Source organism: Phoca vitulina, unplaced genomic scaffold (genome assembly GCF_004348235.1).
Source record: "Phoca vitulina isolate PV1807 unplaced genomic scaffold, GSC_HSeal_1.0 scaffold19, whole genome shotgun sequence".
Taxonomy (NCBI): Eukaryota; Metazoa; Chordata; class Mammalia; order Carnivora; family Phocidae; genus Phoca; species Phoca vitulina.
Genome location: NW_022589722.1, coordinates 24,351,263 through 24,374,490, shown reverse-complemented (window position 1 = coordinate 24,374,490; position 23,228 = coordinate 24,351,263). Strand labels below are relative to the sequence as shown.

The 23,228-nt window shown below is 56.4% G+C and overlaps 2 protein-coding genes across 2 annotated transcripts; one reads left to right on the top strand and one right to left on the bottom strand.

Moving 5' to 3' along the window:
* The first annotated feature begins 5,727 nt into the window (after positions 1 to 5,727).
* Positions 5,728 to 8,400, top strand: LGALS2 (galectin 2). Its single transcript, XM_032416732.1, has 3 exons — positions 5,728 to 6,779; positions 7,914 to 8,070; positions 8,235 to 8,400. The coding sequence occupies exons 1-3, from the start codon at positions 6,652 to 6,654 to the stop codon at positions 8,379 to 8,381; spliced, it is 432 nt and encodes a 143-aa protein (XP_032272623.1). The 5' UTR covers positions 5,728 to 6,651; the 3' UTR covers positions 8,382 to 8,400.
* Positions 8,401 to 8,407: 7 nt separating this feature from the next.
* Positions 8,408 to 16,635, bottom strand: CDC42EP1 (CDC42 effector protein 1). The gene is made up of 3 exons (XM_032416731.1): positions 16,594 to 16,635; positions 11,599 to 12,348; positions 8,408 to 10,254 (listed from the first exon to the last, which is right to left on the bottom strand). The coding sequence occupies exons 2-3, from the start codon at positions 12,059 to 12,061 to the stop codon at positions 9,593 to 9,595; spliced, it is 1,125 nt and encodes a 374-aa protein (XP_032272622.1). The 5' UTR covers positions 12,062 to 12,348; positions 16,594 to 16,635; the 3' UTR covers positions 8,408 to 9,592.
* Between the last annotated feature and the right edge of the window lie 6,593 nt (positions 16,636 to 23,228).

Below are 23,228 nucleotides of genomic sequence, written 5' to 3'. Positions count from 1 at the left end.
ATATTCATTCAGCGTGGTATAAAATATAATGATATATGTGTGTGTGTGTTTATGTATGTGTATATAAAAATATGTGTAGTTACTGCAGGAAGGGGCCCATGAAGGCAGAAGTACCTTGGGCTCACAAAAGTCATAATGGGGCCCTGGGAGGTTGTCAGAAGAACATTCCTGTAGGCCTGAGGGCTGAGCCTGCGGGTTCCCACGCAGCTGCTGGGTGTGGGGGTTGGGGGGGGGGGGAGTTACCTTCTTCACAGCCAACACAGGTGGGGCACTGGGCTCCTGGTCATAATAACAAATAATATCTGTAAACTATTAACAAAACTCCAGGCGTTATCTCCCTTAATCCTTATAACACTTTTGTTCTCATTTTACAGAGGAAGAGATCGATCTGAGAGGTTAAGTAACTGGGCCCGAGGTCACATAGCTGGTAAGTGGTAGAACCAAGAATCCAGTTCCATATTGTCCTCCAAATGACATCCGAGGACCCCTTCTGCCCCAGGAGTCTGGAACTTTCTGCAGCCTTCCGGGGGGGAGGGGGCGTAGTACATTGTTTTCTGGTTGTTTTCTGGGCTCAAGCTTGTCTCCCTGCTTAGGCTTGATCTCTTTTTTTTTTTTTTTTTTTCAAGGATTTTTTTATCATGACCTGAGCCGAAGGCAGCCGCTTAACCGACTGAGCCACCCAGGCGTCCCAGGCTTGATCTCTTTAAGGCCCGACTGTATTTTACACTTTTCTTCTACGGAGGCCCTCAATCCCCTGTGTTCTGAATAAAGTTGTAGGTGCTTGAGTCACATTACAGAGACCCTGTGTGGTCAGCTCGATGATGTCCTTCTTGGCCCCCCGGAGGTGTCCACACTAGCAGCTTTGCTGTTGCTGCTTCTCGCTGTTGCCCCTTAGAGAGGCGCCCCAAAATGTGACCTTTGATGGCTGTATGATAGTTCGTTTCTATTTGGGTAGTGTCGTGAACATAGCTTGTATTCGTGATATTTTATTTTCCAACCCTTCCCCCGTGATGACGGGGATGGTGAGTTTGCTCTTCGGGAGGTCAGTCCCCAAATAGTTACTAAGCGTGACCTGAGGGCTGAGAACAACGTTCTGATCATCCGGCTTCAGTTCAAGGTAACATCGGGAATATGAGCAGAACATCTTAAAACTTCTGAGAAGTGGGGCACCTGGTGGCTCAGTCAGTTAAGCATCTGCCTTCGGCTCAGGTTATGATCTCGGGGTCCTGGGATCGAGCCCCATGTTGGGCTCCCTGCTCAGCAGGCAGTCTGCCTCTCCTTCTCCCTCTGCTCCTCCCTCCTGCTCGTTCTCTCTCCCTCTCTCTCTCAAATAAATAAATAAAATCTTAAAAACAACAACAACAACAACAAAACTTCTGAGAAGTGGCCAAGGACGCAGTGAGGGAAATTTAGAGCCTAAAATGCATTTATTAGTAAAAAGATGAGATGAAAAATGAATGAACTGAACATTCAACTTGAGAAGCGAGAAAAAGAGCAATAAAAGAAACACCAAGAGAAAGAGTTAATAGGGCATAAAGGGAGGAATTAAGGACACAAAACCAAGAGCTGGGTCTTTAAAAAGACCAGTATGATGGAATGTCTAGGGACACGCCAGACCACAGATTCCTTAGTGGGGAGGCCTTCGGGGATATTATTTCTCACCCCGAGGTTTTGGTAGTAATAGCTTGGCCAAGTGTACTAGTTATCACTTGCTGTGTAACAAATTCACCTGAACGTAGAGACATAAAACCAGAAATAGGTTTCTCACAGCTTCTGTGCTCAGGAATCCAGACAGGACTTTGCTGGGTTTCTCACAAGATGTTGGCAACCTCAGCCATCCCACAGCTTAAGTCGGTGGCACGGGGGAGGGGGGGGTGGTGTCCACTGCCAGGTTCACTCATCTGGCTGTCGGCGAGCCTCAGGTCTTTACTGGCTGTTGGCTGGAGACATCGGTTCCTTGGCACATGGGCCTCGTCTGTAGGACTATTCATAAGTGGCTTGTTTACTTCCCCCAGAGTTAGGGCAGAGAGAGGGAGAGGGAAGGAGGGAGGGAGGGAGGGAGAGGGAGAGGGGACAGTCTTTTCTAACGTCTCTTTTTGTAATCAGTCTTTTCAGTACCTAATTTTGGAAGTGACACCAGGTCACTTTTGCCCTATTCTAGTATTCTCTTGGTTAGACGAAAGTCTCTGGGTCCAGCCACACTCAAGGGGAGTCAATATACGAGGGTGTGAATACCAGGAGGTAGGGATCACTGGACATCATGACCAAGGCTGTGTGTCACACAAAGGACATCCTTCTGGAGGGCAACTCTTCCCTTTGCTAAGTGAGGGCAGCGAGCCATGGGTTTGTAGACAAGGCAAGCTCTGCTACTCACTCCTTGCATGGGACCCTTCCTTCCCCATCTGAAAAATGGGATCATAATAAAGGTCATTTTTTTTTTAAGATTTTATTTATTTATTTATTTATTTGACAGAGAGAGAGAGAGAGAGGGTGCACACAAGCAGGGGGAGGGGCAGAGGGAGAGGGAGAAGCAGGCTCCCCACTGAGCAGGGAGCCCGATATGGGGCTTGATCCCAGGACCCTGGGATCATGACCTGAGCTGAAGGGAGACGCTTAACCAACTGAGCCACCCAGGCGCTCCAATAAAGGTCATCTTGAAAATTTGTTGAGTTTACTGTGATGAGGGCTGGATAAAGTGCTTTGTAAAGTGTAGAGTACCCTTTAGGAGGCAGGCTTTGTTTTATTTTAATTAATTTATTTATGAGAGTGAAGAGAGAGAGCACAGAGAGAGGAGAAGCAGACTCCCTACAGAGCAGAGAACCTGAGGTGGGGCTCGATCCCAGGACCCTGAGATCATGACCTGAGCCAAAGGCAGATGCTTAACTGACTGAGCCACCCAGGCACCCCAGAAGGCAGGTGTTACTAAGAGAACAAGGCTGGAGATTTTTATTTTTTTTTTTTTCTTTTCTTTGGTGATTTTGATTTTTTTTTCTTTCTTTCTTCCCTCCCTCCCTTCCTTTCCCCCCCTTCCTTTCCTTCTTTCTTTCTTTTAAAAAACCTTTCATTGAGGTAACACACACACACAGAAAAGCGTCCCATTCATGGACATGTGCTCCCATCTTTAAAGATTTTTCTAAAGCAAGTGAACTTGTAAATTCTACTTTGTGCGCTTATCGAAACCTTCTACAGTGAGCTAGAGTTACTGCTATAATCAGAAAAATACCACCTTTATGAGGTGCAGTTTCTGTTGATTAGGGGCTTTTCCGTGTATAAAGCATTTGAAACCTCCTTATCTTGCTTGGGCTTTACCACGGCCCTGGGAGGGAGGCCAGGAACGGATTGATTTCCTTGTGGCTTAAAATGAGGAAATCACCATCCTCTTGGGGTGGGCAGGGGCCTGGAGGCTGTGTCCTCTGTGAGCACCGGGCAGCAAGCCAACCGTCAGCTCCTGGCACTGGAGGGTTCTCCGCAGGGCCGGCCTCCCCGCACCCCTTCCAGAGTGGCCACTACCAGCTCTGATGGAAACCACGCCACACTAGGGCTCTAGAAAAATCCCGCTTCCGGGAATCCACCCTAAATACGTTGTCAGGACGCAGTCAAACTTTATATGCAAATAGATTGAATGCAGCAGTACTTTTAATAGCAAACATTTCAAATTAATGTAAGTGTTCAGCCGAAGGAAATTGGTCCAATAAATTTAGTTCTTGAAAGGCGGAAGAGTTCACTGCCATTGCGCTATCATGAAATATAGATTTGTGGGCTTTAATGTTTACTGAATGAAGCAGGATAGGCAACCGCACAGAGGGCTGTCTGTGATATGAATCCACAGAAAACCGTGAGGGGGGAAATGAGCCAGTAGAGTAAGCAGGTTTCCTTCTGGTGGGAGGGTTGGGAGCGCTTGCTTTATTTCTGACTTTTTTCATACTTTGTATCTTGAACTGCCTGCGTGAGCCAGTGATGTAAGTCCCGGAAGATCAAAGCATTTAAATCCCCAGTACTGCCCCCACCTCAGCCCTTGCCCTCCCTTCTCTGATTTTAACAGTTTGTTATAGGCACTCCTAGATATTTTCCTTGAATCCACCATGTATTGCTTTTAAAACTTACACGTACAGGTGCCTGGGTGGCTCAGTTGGTTAAGCGACTGCCTTCAGCTCAGGTCATGATCCTGGAGTCCCGGGATCGAGTCCCACATCGGGCTCCTTGCTAGGATTTAAGGTCTACCCTAAACAAATCTTGATTACATCTGCAAAGACCCTATCTCCAGATAGGTCATGTCCACGGGTGTCAGGTGGCCATAACCTTTTGGGAGACACCGTTCAAGCTGGTACAGATAGGATGCAGGATGTGAATGCCACGGGTGGGGTCAAGTGTGGCGGGGATGATGCTGTCCCCTCCCTCCCCTCTCAGGGGAGCTCTGTGGCCCAGAGACCAGCATCGGGCTCCCTGCTCAGCGGGGAGTCTGCTTCTCCCTCTGACCCTCTCCCCCCTCAAGTGCTCTCTCTCTCTCATTCTCGCTCTCTCAAATAAATAACTAAATAAATAAAATCTTTAAAAAAAAATAAAACACGTACAATCAGAAAAATCATGGGGTGAGGGGAGAAAACAAAACAAAGAGCTCTCGGGATGAATCTTGACATCAGAGAAAATGAGAAGCTTCGAGGTTTTTTTTGCAGAGCAAGTCTCTGTGCTTCAGGATGAGGCAGTGGGGCTCAGGACCGCAGGTGGCTTGCGAAGCTCACGTGGCGTTTGTGCTGGTTCCGACACCCAGCTGGGGCTGGGCTGGGAGGGGGTGGGAGGCTGGGTGCAGGGAGGTCGGGAGGATGCTCTGGGCTGGGCTGGGCGCGCCCGGGTGAGGAGCCTCCCACCCGTTTGTTCTGGGTACTAGGAGATGCTGGTGGAGAGACACTGGGGCAGAAGGGACCAAAGTCCCCATTTATGGCCTTGAGGGAGTTAATGTGTAATATTCTAGAATATAAACTGGCTGTGAGGCGCGATCCGGAGCCCAGGCCTCCAGGAGCCACCAAGAGCTGCGGCCAGGAGCTGCCACCATGTCGGTGAGGAAGCCGGCTTCCCCACGGCTCACCTCCTCCATTCCCCACATCTTTGCCTGAGTGGGGCGACTTGGTGGGGAGGCGGGCTGGAGAAAAGCGTCACCGGCCCTCCCTGGGCTTCGGTTTCCCTCTCTGTATAGTGACCGAGGGGGACAGACGGCTTCCACCGCCCTCTAGCATGGATGTTCTCTGCTCTCTCTACCACCACCCTGCTGCGGGAGCCTGAACCTACCTCTTCCCCTCTCTAGACTCAGTTGCTCGTCCGTAATAATAATATTAGGAATAATAATAATTGCCAACACCTACTGGGTTTTATTTTTTTAAAGATTTTATTTATTTATTTATTTGAGAGAGAGAATGAGAGAGAGCACAAGAGGGGGGAAGGTCAGAGGGAGAAGCAGACTCCCTGCTGAGCAAGGAGCCCGATGCGGGACTCGATCCTGGGACTCCAGGATCATGACCTGAGCCGAAGGCAGTCGCTTAACCAACTGAGCCACCCAGGCGCCCCCTACTGGGCTTTTTAAAAAAGATTTTATTTATTTGAGAGAGAGAGCATGCGCAAGGAAAGGGGGAGGGGCAATGGGAGAAACAAACTCCCTGCTGAGCTGGGGCTCAAACTCGGGACCCCGGGATCATGACTTGAGCCGAAGGCAGACGCTTAACTGACTGAGCCACCCAGGCGCCCCTCTACTGAGCTTTATGAAGACGAAGAAACTGAGGCTCGGGGAGGAGGTTGCCCAAAGTCACAATCTGTAAAACGCAGGAGTTTGGGTGGATCCTCTTTGCCGTCCCTGATTCTCTGTCATAGCTGTGTGGCTTCAGACAAGTCACTGCCCCTCTCTGAGCCTCTGTCTCCCGCATTTGGGCAACTGGATCACAGAGGGCATCTGAGGATCAGAAGGTGTCTTAGTTCCCCGTGGCCGCTGTAACACATTTATTGTCTCAGAGTTTTAGAGGCTAGAAGTCTGAAATCAAGGGGTCGGCAGGGCCACGCTTCCTCTGAAGGCTCCAGGGGAAGATCCTTTCTTGTCTCTTCCAGTTTCCGGTGGTTGCAGTTCGTGGCGGTCCTTGGTTGTGGTTGCACCTCTCCCCTCTCTGCCTCTGTCCTCACAGAGGCTTCACCCCTGTGTGTGTGTCTCTGGGTCCACTTTTCCCTTTGCTTATAAGGATGCCAGGCGTATTGGATTTAAGATCTACCCTAAACAAATCTTGATTACATCTGCAAAGACCCTATCTCCAGATAGGTCATGTCCACGGGTGTCAGGTGGCCATAACTTTTTGGGAGACACCGTTCAAGCTGGTACAGATAGGATGCAGGATGTGAATGCCACGGGTGGGGTCAAGTGTGGCGGGGATGATGCTGTCCCCTCCCTCCCCTCTCAGGGGAGCTCTGTGGCCCAGAGACCTTCCCAACCTACTTTCTGCTTCTCCACTCATCCCATCTCTGCCCGCTCTTTCCTCCTTCACCAGAGACCACCCAGTCCAAATCTCTTATATTAATGATGGGGGAACCTTTCCCAGCTCAGTGCCCTCGAGTGTGCAGAGGGGGAGTGCGACCTGTGGCGTGTGAGTGGGACCCACCAGCAGAAGGGCTCTGGGCATGCGTGTGATGGGCTTTTTATGGAATGCTTCTCCGTTGGCACAGGGAAAATTTGAGATGACGAACATGGACATGAAGTTGGGGAGCACCCTGAAGATCAAGGGCAAGATTGCCAGTGATGCTGATGGGTGAGCAAGGGGAGAGGCGGGGGGTGGGGGGTGGGGTGGGACAGAAGAGGGCAGGGGAGCTGTCCACAGGCCTGGAACAGGCCTGGAAGGCGGGGGCAGGCAGGGCAGCCCTGTGAGATGGACACAGAGGAGAGCGACCCCAGTCCAAACGGGCCTTATTTACATCCTTGCTCGTTCCCACACCCTCCCACGCCCCTGCTGGCTCCCCTCCTGTGAGGGGCCTGCCTTCATGGCTGAGGGTGTTTGGGACCCTCAGAATTTCACAGCTCATGCTATATGCTCAGCTCCGTGGCCCCCAAAGACATTGAGGGGGCAGGTGGAGTAGCCCCTGGAGCTCTGCCCAGCCCCCTGTGGGTCAGGGGTCTCTACTGAAAGCCCACACCCCCCCACCATCACTCTCTTAACCCGGCTGAATGGGCAGAGGCCAGCCTTTCATATACATTACCCCAGAGACAGCCACCAGGGGGCGACAAGGGGTCTCACTTGCTTCCTCTCCGTTAGAACCAGCCGCGGCTTTACCTGTGTGCTGATCGGGTATAGAATTTCTTGGGGCCGATCTCCATGAATCTTTGGTTGGCGAGGGCGGGCTGATGTAGGGGGTAGGAGCCAAGAGCAGAGTCACTCCTTTCTCTTACTTGGGTTCAAGTTTACAGACATTTGTGATCCCTCTGGTCTGAGACCTCCCACTGAAGGCACTCTATTCATGACTCGGAGTGTCCCACTCTCAGGGGCCTTGACGGTCTAACCCAGGCTGTAGTGATCCTGTCAAGAAGTCACACAACCCCTGATGGAATACCTGTAATGACAGGGAGCTCACCACCTTAGCTTAACTGTTTATGGCCAAACTCAATAGGCCTCCAAATATCTAAGGACAGCAATTCTCTCCCCCAGGACAGGTACCCCGATTCCTGAGACTGTCACTCTCAGTGACCCTCCTGTCGAGAGCCTTAGTCAAGGTGCCAAATGGAACGTGGTACTCCCGTGCTAGGTCTGACCAGGTTGTCACCTCCCTTGTTTTAAGGCACAAGCCTCAATTAACACCTTTCTTTCATGATTCTTTCAGCTTGGGGTCAACCCAAGTACTTTTACCCAGGGCTGGCCCCCAATCCTGACTTGCTACCCCTTTCCCTGCAGATTTGTGATTAATCTGGGCCAGGGGTCAGAGAAGCTGAACCTGCATTTCAACCCACGCTTCCGTGATTCCGCCATCATCTGCAACACACGGGATGGCAACTGGGGGCAGGAGCAGCGGGAAGGTCACATGTGCTTCAGCCCAGGGTCAGAGGTCAAGGTGAGGTCAAAGGGGAAAGGCGCCTGAGGAGCACGTCCACGGGAGAGCCCCGAGGGTAGGGCCCACCGGCCTAGACACGTGTTGGCACTCTTTGAGCCTCCGCGAGCTGCCCTGGCCCACTTCCGGGGCCTCCTGCCTCCTTGACACCTTCCCTCCCACCACAGATCACCGTGACCTTCGGGAATGACGGATTCGAAGTGAAGCTGCCAGATGGGCACCAGCTGACCTTTCCCATCAGGCTGGGCCACCGCCACCTGAGCTACCTGAGTGTGCAGGGTGGCTTGAATGTCTCCTCCTTCAAGATTGACTAAGTGGACAGCACCTCACCGGAGTGAAGACCCCGGGTACAGATGCCCTCTCCGGAGCCTCTCTACCCAGTCACACAGGACCAGCAGCCGCGCAGCAGTTCCTGCCCCTGGGACCCTACTCTCCTCCACTAAAGCGAAGAACAAACAAAAAGAACCCGCCTTTATCCAGTCTTTCTGTGGCCGGTGTTTTCCATACATTGTCATGCCCCCAGCATCCTCATGATACAGAGAAGGAAACTGAGGCACGAGATCACAGGGCTTCGAGGTGGGGGTTGGGACGTGCTCCCAAACACGCCCAAGCACCCGCGGCTGCCCTGTGGGATCACGGGGCAGGCACCTGGGCCAGGGGCTGTTCCAGGAACTGTAGATAAGGCTCCCACCTGGGCCTCTTTATCGCTGGAACATTCATTCCAGCCTGGTTACTCATTACCCCCTGCCTCGGCCCCTCCCCTCACTGGGGGCCCTGGGGGTGTGGGTTGGGGGGGCGGGGGCACGATTCTTTGGTTTTCCGAACATGATGGGAGGCTGTTTAAGCAGGTGGAGTTGACCCTGTTCTCCCAGGTCCCCAAGCATCTTGCAGGACACCTTTTATCAAAAAGCCTTTTTTAATCAGGACCCAGAAGCAGGTCTGGGGTGCACAGGAAGGTGGGATTCCTCCCCTGTGAGGTCACACCTGACTTTTTTCTGAGACTTCTGGGATAAGTCAGGGGTTAGGGTTGGAATGTTGGGGAAGCAGCCTTAGCAAGGGCTGGGGCTCTCAGGGATGCAGCAGGGACCCTGCTGGGGGCAGCTCTAGGAGGGCTGGGGCAGGCGGTCCCTTTGGGAGAGGAGACAAAGGCCCTGTGTGGTATGCACCCCACGCACCCCCCCCCCCCCCAGCAAGGACAGTTTTTCCAGCACAAAAGCTGCACTGTGAGCCTGGGCCCTCCAACCAGGGGGGGTGGCACAGGGTTGGGGGTGGGCCTAAGGAATGGCCGTGGGTCCAGAGTGGCAGGGGGGCTGGGCAAGGCAGCCCAGCAGGACCGAGAACAAGCCTGGTCTCCTCTGGCCTCCCTCCCATGTCTGTCCTGCAGAGGTGTGGAGGGGCTGGGGGGCAACTGCGTTCTCCCCTCGATCATGGGCAGGACCTGGTTATCAGGTGCTGGCTCTGCATCTGGGCTGTTCCTGGGCGGTGCCCTGAGCCCCGGCAGGGTCCTGAGCCCGTGGCCGGCCACTCACACTTTGACTTCATCGTCCTCCTCAGCATCAGCAAACTCGAAGGTGTTTGCTTGCACTGTGCTGGGCACAGGGGCCCTGCTGCCTGCCTGGGGTGCACCCCACTCTTCATCCAGGCTCTCCCAAGAAGCCCGAGCCTGGGGCAGCACCCCCCCCAGCTCCTGGCTCCAGGCATCTATCCCAGTGTAGTGGCGGCTGCCCTGGTCGTCCCCCCAGCCTGCTCCCCGGTGCCTGCCAGGGGCCACGTCAGCAGGTGCACGGGGATACTCTTCCACTGGGCTGGCCCTCACCTCAGCCACTGGGCCCAACTCAGCGGTTACCCCATTGGGGTAGTGTCCACGGGGTTGGGGGCTTGAGGCAGGGGCCGGGGGGCTTGCAGCACGGGCTGGGGGGCTTGTGGCAAGGGCCGGGGGTCTTGAGGCAGGGGCTGGGGGGCTTGTGGCAGGGGCTGGGGTCTCAGCGGCAGAGGCTTCTGAAAGGCTCATGACCCCCAGCAGCTCACTGAGGAGTGATGGCCCAAGGTCGAGGTCCAGGCGGAAGGACAGAAGGGAGTCAGAGCGGCGAAGCCCGGACTCAGAGGGGAAGGTACTACCATGGTCTCGGTCACGAGGCTTTTCCTGGTGAGGCAGGCGGGAGATAGTGCAGAACCCAGAGTCCACGCCTGGAAGAAAAATGGGGAGCAGGGTCATAGCTGGGGCCCCTAACCAGGAATTGGGGAGAGGAGAGCCAGCTTGCTCTGTGACCTCTAGCACGTCACTCTCGCATCTGGCCTCAGTTTCTCCCCTCTTTCCAATATAGTGAACCCTGGAGTCTCTCACAGGATCTTCCTATCAAGCCTAGAAGTGGAAAATGGACACAGTCCTCATTCCCATTTTGCAGATGAAGAAAGTAAGACTCAATTTGGGACAAGGGGAAAGGCTTGCCCCGGGGTCACAGAGTCTGAAGGTGGAGCCAAGCCTGGAGCTCAAACCTCCTGACTCTCAGTCCCAACTGATGGTCATGGTCGCTAGTCCCCTTCCATGACAGGGGCCAAGGGTTGCAGGCAAACCCACAGCGCGTGGGATGGAACCAGCAGCCAGGGTCTGACTGCACAGAAATCAGACTCAGAGGACAGGCAGATGCCCTGCAAAGGACCTCTTCCACCCTCTGGCTCCAGGACTGCCATGCCCGAGGCCCAGGTGTGCTTACTGTGGACCAGCCCCCAGGGGAGCTCTGAGCAGCCCTCCCGGAGCCGAGCACGGGAGGAGGCCCCGGGCAGCGAGGCACAGCCACAGGGCAGGGAATGGCCACCAGGTGGCAGCAGGGGCCCCGGTTCCCAGGTGAGCGGCACAGCGGAACCACCGAGGCACCCGCCACTCCCCACCACAGCAGGAGGGACCTCTGGTTTCCATCCCCCGTCCCTGGGAGTGTTTTTTCCAAACTGGTCAAGTCACAGGAACTTCTGTTCAAATAACAACAACACAGCAACAGCTCCTATGTCCCGAGCACCTACTACGTGTGACTCTGGGCCACGCCTGATACACGTATCACATCTCTGAGTCTCAGCAGTGACCCTAATGCCCCATTATACAGGCTGGGACTTCACCTGACAGAGGGCAGTCGGCTTGCTGGAAATCAGGTAGAAGCAGGATTTTAATCCAGAGCCCAGACTCCCAGTCTCTCCACTCTGTCCTTCTGATGTAAAGGGGCTGCTTCGGTTGAAGGGGACGGGGGTGGGGGGGTGGGAACGGGCTGGCTCAGCCAGGGGCCCAGACACGGGGAGGCAAATTAGAGGTAGGTGGGACTCAAACCCCAGCTCCTCACCTCTCAACCTCAGTGTGTTTTGGGGAGTGAGCTGGTTTGCACCCCTTGACCCCCACCCCACCCACGGTCTGGAGTTTGGGCCTGACCTCCATGGGGAGACCAAACTAATGTGGGGAAAAGTGTTCACTTGGAGGCTAGGCTGACCCATCGAACCCTCTGGACCTCAGCACCTAAAAAATAAGCAGCGAGCCCAGGCCCTCACCGTAACTGGAGCGGCCGTCCGTGGAGTTGGCAGGGCTGCGGTCAAAGGTGAATTTGCCCACCACGAGGCTGTCGTAGGCAGCCTGGTTCAGCTGGGGCAGGGAGATGGCATTCTTGATGATCGGGGAGACCGCGGGCGGAGCAGGGGAGGGTGCGGGCGGGGAGGCCAGCCGCCGGGGCGGCGCCCCTACCCTCCGCACCTGCTGTAGCTTCTTGGCCAGGAAGCTGCGGGGTGAGCGGTGAGTGCTCCCAGAGCTGCCGCCATGGTTGCTGAGGAAGGAGGTGTCGCCGAAGACATCCCCACCACGGCCCACGTGCATGGTGTGGCGGAAGTCCCCGAGCGGGGGGCTGATCATGTCTGCCGTCAGCCGCCTTTTGCTCTGCGAGCTGGACACCCAGCCCACGGGCGAGAGCTTGCCCAGGCTCATGGCAGGGGCTCCTCCAGCCCCCTGGGGGCCCGGCATCAGCTCTGGCTCTTCACAGCGGCTGGTGCATGCCCCCCTGGGGCCTGGGCGCAGGGTCCACTTCTCAGCTCCCTCCTTCCCCGTGGAAGGGGGTGGATGGAGGCTGCCCCCTCTGCGCTAAGGTGTCGCCCCCAAATGCTGAGGCTGTGGAAGGCCCATGGCTGGTCTCTCCCTGGGGCCTGGCTCCTGGCCCCGTGGAAGCAGCTGTCGGTGTTCTGTCCAAGAACAGGGAAGGTATGAGTGGTGCCTCGAGTGTGGACAGCCCCTCTCTGCCCAGCGGTAGAGACCTGAAAAAAAGAAAGAAAATGATGGTGGGCCCGGGGGATCCTGGGTCCAAATCACAGCTAGAGAGAACAGGTGACTACACCCACCGACAGAGATGGGGGCCACCGACAAAATGCTGAGCAGGTGCACAAGGAGGACACGCTGTAGAATTCTGGGCACCCGACATTTAAGAGCAGGCAAAGGAAACAAGAGCGATAAAGTCGGAATCATGGTTGCCTCTGAGCAGGGACTGCTGGGAGGGGCACAGAATAATCCATCCAGCTGTACGCTGGCGATGGGGGGCAGTAAGAAGCACGGATGGTCCTTATACCCAGACCGTCTGTGAAGCACCTACTAAGTGCCGATAAATTACCTCTGTCATTCATGTAACCCACATGACAGCCCTGAGGGAGGCACTATTTTAGAGAAGTTGAGGCACAAAGAAGTGAAGTGACTTGCTTGAGTCAAAATGGCGAGGGAGAGCGCCCCCCCACCCCACCCTGCCCTGCAAACCCAGAGTCCTTGAGCCCCAAGCTACATTCTCCTCTGCTGCCAGGTTGAGCAAATCACCTCCCTTCTCTGTGGGTTCAACTGTCCTCCACTCAGAGAGGCCAGGAGGGAGGAGGTGCCTGCCACAGGCTTTGGGAACTGCTGTGTAAACAGCCTGCACAGAGGTTCCTCAGAACCCTCCGCCTCAAGGTGCTTCCTGGAAGAAGGATCCTGTGGTCAAAAGTGGCTTTTCCCAGCTGCCGACTGCATGCCTGAGCAGATTCAAGGCTCTGAGAAGGCCCGCAGGAAAGAATTTTACTATAGTTTTTCAAATTGAGGTAGGAGCCTTGTCGTCAGAGAACAAGTTTTGGAAAAAGCTCAGTTGGTGCCAAAAGCTATTCCTTGCCCACCTCCTCCTGATCTCCCCGCCTCCTCCCCCGCCCCATCCTTCCCTAAGCTTCTCTTGGTCTGACCCCATCCTTTCTATTATCATAGAAAGTGCAGTCTGGAGAATGCCTATGAGCCTATGGTCTGACCTCTGGTTCTCTTGTGGCCCAGAGAGGGTCCAAGTTTGCTCAAGGACCCATCAAGAGAGCTCGTCGAGACTTGAATTCAGAGCCTCTGACTCACATAGCCTTTGACTGGCTCCTGGAGCCCAGTCTTGTTTCCCCAGATCGGCAACACACTGTGAAGGTGGGGCCGCTGTCTAGATGTTCCTGTCTTCCTCCCTCCTTCCACCCAGCTTGAACTCTGCACGTGGCAAGTGCCAAATCAACAGGGGTTCAATCGCAGGAGATCGCTACGATGACCTTCCTGCCGAAGGATCACCCCTTGCCACCTTCCAAGTGAGGGTAGGTAGGTGGGTGGGGAAAAGCTTCACTGTGTGACCTTGAGCAAGTCACCTACCTCCACGGGCCTGGGACCTCAGCTGATAAAAGTTGATAATAATCCTTAACAAGAACACCTAGATCTGTGCCTCAACCTTTTTTTTTTTTTTTTTTAATTTCGCTGCCACCTCCAAGCAGAAAAATCTCAATACTGCCCTTTGAATGTTATTTGAAATTCAAAATAGGTTAAATAACAAGATAAAAACAAAGCAAGCAATAAAACAAAGCTTGCTTTGTTCTCTGACTACATTCTCTTCCCTTCCCACCATCTGATCCTCCCCCAACCCTAACTCCTCCCCCGGGGGGGGGGCGGTGTCTGAATCATCCCTTTCCCTGGCACCCCCGGCACCGAGTCCTCGTGGAATGTTTGCTGAAGTTACGGAGCACTCTGCCATTGGCCAGCCAGTACATGACGTCTTCGGACTCCAACAGCCCCGCAAAGCTGGGGGTTAGCCCATTTTTACAGGGAGAGCCAAGGTTCAGAAGGAAGGGACTTGGCCAAGGTCCTGGCAGGTACATGGCAGGTTTCCTAGCTCTGCAGAGATGAGGGATGACTCTGTGAGCAGGGGAAGGAACTGGGGAGGGGGGGTCACCCTGAGATGTCATGTGAGGGGTCCCTGTGTCTGCCTTGTGGCTACACCCACCTCTCTCCCAGCCCCCACCGCCAAGTATCCACTCTTCTCTCTGCAAAGGGACTCTGGCCCCCACCGAATCCCCATGGCCATTTTGACTTGTGAGACCAGGTGCCTCTGGGCACCTCGGAAAGGTCTCTCCTTACCCTTCCACCTTGCCCACTGCAATAAAGAGACCCTGCCAATAGAGAGGTTGTGGGGCGAAGGGCAGGGCATTGCTACTGGGGACCTATTTTCCCACATGGAAAACAAGAACAGCATCGAAAGCTGGTCCTTTCCCAGAGGAGTTATAAGAGTGGAAGGTGAGGTAATTAAAGCCGCAGGTCCTGGAGCAGGGCAGCCCCGGTTCAAATCCAACATGCTAACACTAACATCTCTCACTGGGGGCCCCCTTAGCTATTTGGCCCCAGCTGTTGACTGCAGGGTATTATTGCTGGCGATCAGGTGTGCCCCACCTGGCCCTGGAGGAAGAGGGGCTCCAGGTGTCCTGGTGCAAGGCCCACCTCCCCTCACCAGCCCGGGATTACTACCTGTTAGCGCTCACGACACCCATTTTACAGGTGAACAAAATGAGGCGCGGAAAGGGGATTGACTTGCCCCAAGTCACAGAGCAAAAAAAACGTGGCGTGGCCGGAGCCTCCCTGGGATTCTGTCACCATCACAAGTAAATGTCAGGGGAGGGGTAGGACCCCAGGGGCCCAGGGAGAGTTGTTGGAGGAGGCGATGCCCAGCTGCTGAGCTCGGGAAGGGCAGGCCTGGGAGGCGGGAGACTCTGTGTGGATTCAGTGCCCCTGACCTGGGCAGGAGTGGTCACCCAGCAGCCTCAGGTCCTAGCGGTCCTCGTATTTAGCCTACAGAGGATAGTGAGGCTGGGGCACTTGGGAAGAGGTTACTCAATGGTGGTAATGACCGCAAGGACAAGGCTTGAGGGGGCAGGCAGGGACCATGCTTTCCAAGCGGCCGACAGGGGCCGCTGTGGAGGCACCGCGGGGCGGTGGAGGGGGGGGGGGCTGTCCGACACTGGGGAGGGCCGAGGCTGGGCTGCTGCACCCTGGCGCTCACCTGAGAGTCACCCGCGTGCCTGCCAGCACACCACCTGTCACCCTGGAGGCCAGGCACGTGCACACAGCCCCCTCCCCGCCGCTGTCCAGCTGGGTAACACCACCCGTACCTCTGGACAGCGCGGCCCTGCCTGGGTCAGGACAGTTCTGGCCCTAGAATGAAAGATCAACTCCCTGGGGCCCCTCGTTTCCCTTGAAGCGCCCCCCCCCCCCCACAGGTGGAGAGACGGGCAAACCGAGGCCAGAAAAGGCCAGAAGTTGTCTGCAGCCTCAGAGGGGGCCCTGTTGCTGGACTCTGAGGGGTTAGGAGGGAGCACCAGGGGCCATAGGGGAGTAAGAGGAAAGATGGGGAGAGACGGTTCTTGGTCCACCACTCCAAGTTAGGGCCGAAGCCCTCCATTTGAGGAGGGGGGTGGCCACGGACCAAGTGTCCCCCCCCCCCAGTCCTGGGTTCCAGTCCCCACAACGCGTTTGGGGCGGCCTCGGACTGGGCCCTCCGCCTTTCTAGGCCTCAGTTTCCCGGTCTCAAAAATGGGCTTCAGGCTTCGCGGGTCTTGCCTGGTTGGGGCAAGGGCAGAACAATCTCGAGGCCAGTCGGGATTGGAAGTCGCGAAAGACTTGGGCCATAAAACATTCCCTCTGGGAGGCAGGGGGTTAGAATGGGGAGGGTCGCTCCGCGGGGGAAGGGGACAGCCGGCTGCCGTGGCCCGAGGGGAACCGGACGGGATGACCTCATCCGCCGCTCGGCCTGGAATGCGGTGGTTGAGGAGGGGGCAGGGTGCCTGGTCCATCTCCCCAGCGGTCCCTCCCGCCCCCCACTTCCCGCTCTCCGCGCCGGCCTCGCCAAGGGGCCCGACATTCCGGCACATCGCCCCCTCCCCGTTCCTTCCCTTCCTTTCCCAGGGCAGGAAGGAGCGTAGACGGCCCTCTGCTCGCCCCCTCCTCCCGCAGCCCCCTTCACCGCTCACCCGCCCCAACTCTCTGCGCCCCTCCGCTGGCCGGGGACAGTACAAAACAACCCCCAAACTTGGAGGGACCCCCGCGCCGCTCCCGCGGCCGGCGGCTGGGCCTTCCTTGTCGGCACCGGGGGCGCCTTCGGCAGGCTGGCCTCCCCCGCCCCCCGCCCCAGCCCCCGGGCGCCTAGGAGGGTGCCAGTCCCCCCCCGTCGGCGTCCACGCCCACCCGGGTGGCGCTGTTACCTTCGCTCGGCGAGCCCCGGGGGGCCGGGGGCCGGGGGCCGGGGGGCGGACGCGGCGGCAGGGGCGGCGGCAGCGCGTCGCGGCGCGCAGCCCGGGCGAGTGGCTGGGCCGGTCTGCGCCGCCCTGGCCGCGGGCTCCGCGGGCTGGCTCCGGGGGCGGGGGCGGGGTGTGGGCGCGCTCCCTCCCCGCGCCTCGCTCCTCCCGCCCGCGGGCGGGGCCGGGCCCCCTCCGGGGCACCGGTCGGGCCGCCCCGAGGGGCGGCGAGAGCTGGAGGGGGGCGGCGAGGGTGCCGGGCCGTGGCCCTAGCCCGCCGCCCCCGACTCCCGGCAGGGAGGAGGGGACCCGGGGAACGTGCGGGTGCCCGGGCGGGGCGACGCGGGTCGGCGGCGGCCACCCCTCCCCCAGCGGCTCCCCGCGGGGCCTTGGGGCCCCAGACCTGAGAACTCTGGCTCCTGGGCTCCCCAGGCGCTCCCTTCGGGTCTCCGGGGCCTTGAATGCCAGAAAGAAAGACCCGCATAGACCCTGAGTTCTACAAGTTGGGATGCCCACTGCCTTTCTCTCAATCCCCGATTCCTTTCAATCCAGCGCAGGCCTCAGGGGGTGCTGGGACACAGACTTGATTGAGCCCAACTGGGGCGCAGACCACAGCAGGCAGCTTGTAGAGTGGTGTGTGGTGTGGTGGGGGCCCTAGAACCCAGCTGCCTGGTTTCCTCTCCTGCCCTAGCCACTGCTTATCCTTTCTGGGCCTCAGTTTCCCATCTGTAAAATGGGATAATAGTAGGCATCGGATGTTAGGTTATTAGGTGTTCTCTGCTCTGTCAGCACCTAGGAGGCTTGCTGAACAGGGTACACCAGACCACACGTCAGATGGATGGGTTTAGAAAGCTTTATTGAGCACCCCCCAATCCCACCCAGGAGGGGCAGGGAACCACCCTGCACCGGACCCTGTGTCATCCTCAGGGAGGGGAGATAGAACTCTGATCCCTGCCTCATGTTTTTTTGCCCTCCTCGGATCCTGTGAGCTCCCTGGGGACAGGCAGGAAGTCCTGGGGGCTGTGGTAGCAGGGAGAGACCCCTAACAGCCTCCAGGGGAGTGGAGGGGCCCAGCAAGTTTTCCCAGAGAAGGTGATACCTAAGTTGTAAAGGACACATAGGCAGGGGCAACACCGTGGAAGTGCACGCACACACACACGCACACACACACACCTGGCGGGAGACCGCACAAGCAAAGATCTGGAGCTAAGGATCTACAGGGCCGAGGCAGGTGTGGCTGGAGGAGATCATCGGCCCGGGAGGAGGGCCATGTTTACAGCCCGGTGGAGGAGACAAGGCCTCTTGCATGGGCTCCCTGAATCCTCACGCTGGCCACCAAGGGAGGGCGTTTTTTCCCCAGCTGGACAGAGAGACAGATGGGGAAACTGAGGCACAAAGAATTCCGGCACCTGCTCAAGTGGCACAGCAGTAGGACTGAGACTCCCGTCGGTCAGAGCCCTTTCCTCAGGGTCGGGCTCGGAGGTGCTTTGTCCTGGGGGTGCTGGAGAGCAGGGGTGAGGAAGAAGGGAGACTGCCCCTGAGAGGCAGGGATGGGGGCAGGGGCACAGTAAAGGGCTGGGAGAGGACTGGGCCAGGTTTTGGGGGCTTACCCTTGGGCATCCAGCCTCCGGGCAGGGATGGGGAGCCAGCAGGCAGTGTGAGTCAGATGTGTATTTGCAAGCTCTTTCTCTGAGCCAAGAATGGACTGGAAGGACAGTGAGGGAGGCAGGGACTAGTGGCTATTATCATTAATAGCAGTAGTGATAACCAGCGTTTATTGAGCACCAAATGCATGCCAGGCCCTACAGCCTTAGAGGCACTGCCACATTTAGTCCTCATGAGAGCCCCATAGGGACAGTACTGTCATCACGTCCATTTTGCAGAGACGTGCAGTGATTTGCCCAAAGCCTCCTGCTCCGGCAGGATGGCCATACTTCCCTGTTTGCCCAGGATGGGCCCAGCATAATTATTTTATTTTATTTTTTTTAAAGATTTTATTAAAATTTTTTTTAAAGATTTATTTATTTATTTGACAAAGAGAGAGAGTGGGGAGAGGGGCAGAGGGAGAGAGAGAATCTCAAGCAGACTCCATGCCGAGCCCGGAGCCTGACACGGGGCACGATCCCATGACCCTGAGACCATGACCTGAGCCGAAATCAAGAGTTGGACACTTGACCAACTGAGCCACCCGGGCGCCCCTAAGATTTTATTTTTAAACAATCTCTATACCTAACGTGGGGCTTGAACTTAGAACCTTGAGATCAAGAGTCGCAGGCCCCACCGACTGAGCCAGCCAGGCGCCCCTCAGCATAATTATTAATAGCACTTCCTTTTACTCTCAAAGGTGACCTAGTTAGACAATAAATTACTTGTCATTCTAGCCAGAGGATCACCAGAACAGCCGGCAAAGGAAGCAATTTAGTGCCGTGTCAAAGGCCTTGAACCCAAAACTTGGCCCATGGGCTTCCCAGGCATTGTGTGACTGGAGGCAAGGCACTTGGCCTCTCTGATCCTCAAGTTTCTTGTCTATAAAATGGGTACAATTCCAGGGCGGATATTTGCTACTTGCCAGCCCCAGAGATGGCCGAGAAAGCAGTCTTAGTGGGCGTGGTTACGGCCTGCCACACACTTCCCCCATGCTCTCCAGCTCTGCGCTGGGGGCAGAGAACCTTCCTACCGTGTGCCAGGCACTTTGTCTCCACCAGCTCCTGGCGAGGCAGTCTGTGAGTCAGGAATTCTCTGCCCCATTTTACAGATAGGTAAAATGAGGCTAAGAGCGGCCTTCTCCCTTCATTCAAAGCCTCTCTCCATGTAGGCTGTGTTCCTGTTCCTTGCTCCACTCCTGATTTAAGGATCCAACTCAGTTTTTCCCTCTGGAAAATGGGTGGAATGGAGGGGTCTTGGCACCCTTATGAAGGATGCAGGGATGGGCAGTCCCCATTTCCTGTGCTTTTTTCCTCCACCCATTTCTTGTGGTCCCTTTCCTTTCCCTGTGGAGGGGCTGTCTGCGTCCAGGAGTGCAGGGGTTAACCCTGGGGAGCTGTAATCACCGTGTAGAATGCAGAACAAATGCTTCCCAGCCAGGGATTGGGAGCTGCTAGCGGGGACTGGCTGCCTAGAATTCAGGAGCCCCTAGTTCCTCCTCTGTCCTGGAGGAACAGGGGCCCTTGGGCCTAATCACAGAGCTCAGCTGCCCCCTCAACTCACCCCTGCAGACTGGGTGGGCTGAAGCTTAGGGCTTATGGGCAGGAGGCAGTTTCTGGGCAGGGAGTCCTCTGTGGAGCTAGAGCAGGGCGCAGCTAGAGAGGGGCACCTCCCCCTTGGGGACTCAAGAATGCCCGTGGCTGCCCACCTGGCTCCAGTGCGGTTTGGAGTGGGAGCCTTGAGCTGAGTGAGTTGGCTTGGCCACATCTATCAGCCCTCATCCCAGGCTCTCCCGAGGGAGCCCTGCATGTACCCTTTCCATCCCAAAGTCTGGCTGGGCTTTTGGTCCATTGATTGGTCTTCCCAGTACTCTCTCTCCTGAGTGGCCGGTGGTCCCTCCACCTATGGATGCAATTACCATTCTATCCTCCTACACACTACTCACATTCCTATCCATCCATCTACCTCCCCCTCCACCCTTCCATTTATCTACCTGCTTATCTACTCCCCACACTCATCCAATCACCTAACCACTTACCCACTCCTCAGTTGACCCCCTGCCAACACCCCTGTCCATTCATTCATCCATCCCTCCACCCATCTGTCCAACTACTCACCCATGCATCACCCCCATCCATTTATACACCTATATATCCTGCCCATGCAGCATCCCTTGGTCCACCGCCCCCACCCACACCCATCTACCCACTCACCTGTCCTTCCATGCATTCACTCATTCTTTTTCCTGTCCATCCTGTGAAGCTCTTACCTCGACTCACACCTGGCCTCTGCTGACCAACATGGGTCTCTGAGCTGCTTTGAAATGTCACTTCCTCCTGGAGGTCTTCCTTCAGAGCGTCCATATTGGTGTCTGTTGGCCTGTGAGGTCTCCCAGGAGATGGTGATGTCGGTACCCCTGGCAATTTGGGGAATGCATGGTCACAGCCAGCATCGGAAGGGGGTCCTTGTCCCCTGAACTGGACTGCCCCCACCATAAGGGCAGGTGCCCTCCTCCTGGGACCACTCCAGGGAGAGTCCGCATGGGCCAGACTCCTGGCAGGGGCTCAGATGCACCTAGGTGTTGCAGGGAAAGGGGACAGCACTGGGTTCTTGAGGAAGTTTGTGAGGCAGATTAGGTCGTCAGCTAGGGCAGACTGGCAATGGGGCCAAGGGGGCTCTCCCCCATTCTCTCACCTGTACGGCCCAGTGTGTATTTGCAAGTTGGACAAACCCGAGTCCAGATCTCGGCTTTGCCTCTCACTAGCAGAGTGACCTTGGACGAGCCACTTTCTTGCCTGGGCCTCATTTGTGTTGTCTGTGATGAGCCATAACGTTCACTGTCTGACCTGTCAAGAAGGATAGCTACTATTATTCCTATTGTTACCATTTTCCTTTCCCCCAAAGACGATTTCATTGAACACATTTCAAGTAAGTTCCTGCTGTGGGTCAGGCTCCTGGTGGGGGTACCTTGTGAGGAGGCAGCAGTGAGTAAGGAGTGCTATTCCTACTCTCCAGAGACTTCTGGTCTTGTAGGGAAGACACAGGCCAAGATATTTGTGAGGATGAAGGGTCAAAACAGTGGTAGAAGAGGCCAGGGAGCCAGAGGACTGACTGAGGAGGTCCAGGGAGTCTTCCTGGAGGAGGTGGTATTTGAGCTTGGGGAATCATTGCCCATAGGTGAGCTGGGGAGAGAACAGGGCTCAGGAGGGTAGAGGATGAGCTAGGAAGGGTCTACTATGGAGGATGGGAGAGAGGCCTTGAACGCCAGGCCCTCTGTGGCCTGAGCTAGCCTGGGCCGCTGCTCTGCCTCCAGCACCGGCTGCCCTTGGGAGTGGGGTGCTTTGGGATCCTGGTTGGGGTTTCCTCATTAACAGACCAGACAGCAAGCTAGACAGTTAAGGCTCAGACAGAGCACAGACTTGGCAGGGCTCCCAGGAAGGCTTCTTGGAGGAGGTGGGATGGGGCTACAGACGTGTGAAGCTGTGCAAAGCAGAAGGCATGTGAGCCAGGCTGAGTACAGTAAGTGTGTGTGTCTGGCACGAGTGTGTGCCCCTCGGGGAGCCGGCTGGAGTGACCACTGAGTGATGAGGGACATTGGGGCCCTGCCGGGGGCTGGCGGGTGGCCTGAGGGCCAGGTGATAGCAGATTAGTCCCTGGCTGTCCTGCCCAGCTGTTTCTGGGGGTGATGCCTGGGTGTGAGTGGGTTGTTCGGAGCCATGGGGTCAGGATGGGAGTTAATCCCAAGGGTATTTGGGAGGACGTGGCCTCGAGGCCCAGAGGGAGAGCATGGCTCCCTGACTGGAGGCAGGCAGCTGTCAGGGCCGGAAACGCCTCTGGAATTCCAGGCTCTGGGAAAAGGGCTGGCCATGTGGAAGAGTTTTCTCAGCTGGACCCTTCCAGGCCAACTCAGCTCTGGTTCCTTATTCACTGCTCTGCAGGGAAATGGGGGTGGGGAAGGGGGAGGCCCCCCTCCCCCGCCTCCCTCCAGGCTCCCTTTCTCTTGGAGAACAGGACAAGAAGTTGGACGGGGGCTAGGAAGGATGTAGGGTCAGTTCCTCCAGCCCCACCCCTGACGAGGACAGTCAGATGGATGGATGGAGGCGGGAGTGGGGGTCTGAGGTGCACGTAGCTGCAGGAGGTGGGGAGGGACTGCTGAAGGGTCCGGGCCAGGTGACCCTGTTGTCCCAGGGGTGATGGAGCCAGGTTCTCCAGAGCTGGGCCAGGCGTCCAGGAGCCTGGATGGAAGGGCAGTGAGGAGGGGTCCTCCAGGAGATCTTTGTTCTCAACGGGGGGGGGGGGGGGCGTTGTGGAGAGAGGAGGGGTAAGGGGGACAGGAAAAGTATTTGAGGCACAGAAACAATGGCCTATTCTCTGCCGTCCAGCCTGGCCTGAGAGATAGGCCCGTGGGCTGGAGGCCAGTGCTGCCTTGGCCTGACCATCTCCAGCATCACCTCCCCCCCGCCTTGCCCAGCCCCCAGCCCTTGGGGCTTCACATGACCCCATCTAGATGGGCCTGGGGGCTCCTTTCTCACCCATTCCTGGATGCATGGGCCCATCTGTTTTCTTCTGACAAAAGCTGGCCCTCTTGGGTCGATGAAGGGCTTTCACATACGTGGTCTCTTACAGAGGAGGGGAAGCAACTTCCCCTGGCACCTACCTGTTTCTGGTAAAGCTGGGGCTCGAACCCGGCGCTCCTGGCTCCGAGGCTTGTGTTCACCTAATGATCCTCCTCCCCACCACTGCTTTTCAGCTCCTGGTTTCTTCCTCCCTCTCCTAGACTGATGGCAAGAGGAAGATTATCAGAAGCCAGGGGAGCATTAATGAAGCACCTCCTAAGTGTCAGGCTCGCGCTTGAGCTACTTGGGCTTGCTCGAATCCTCACATCACCATTATACAGACGAGGAAACTGAGGCCAAGGAGGTAAAGTTACTTCCTCCACCTCTCACAGCTTGGAAGTG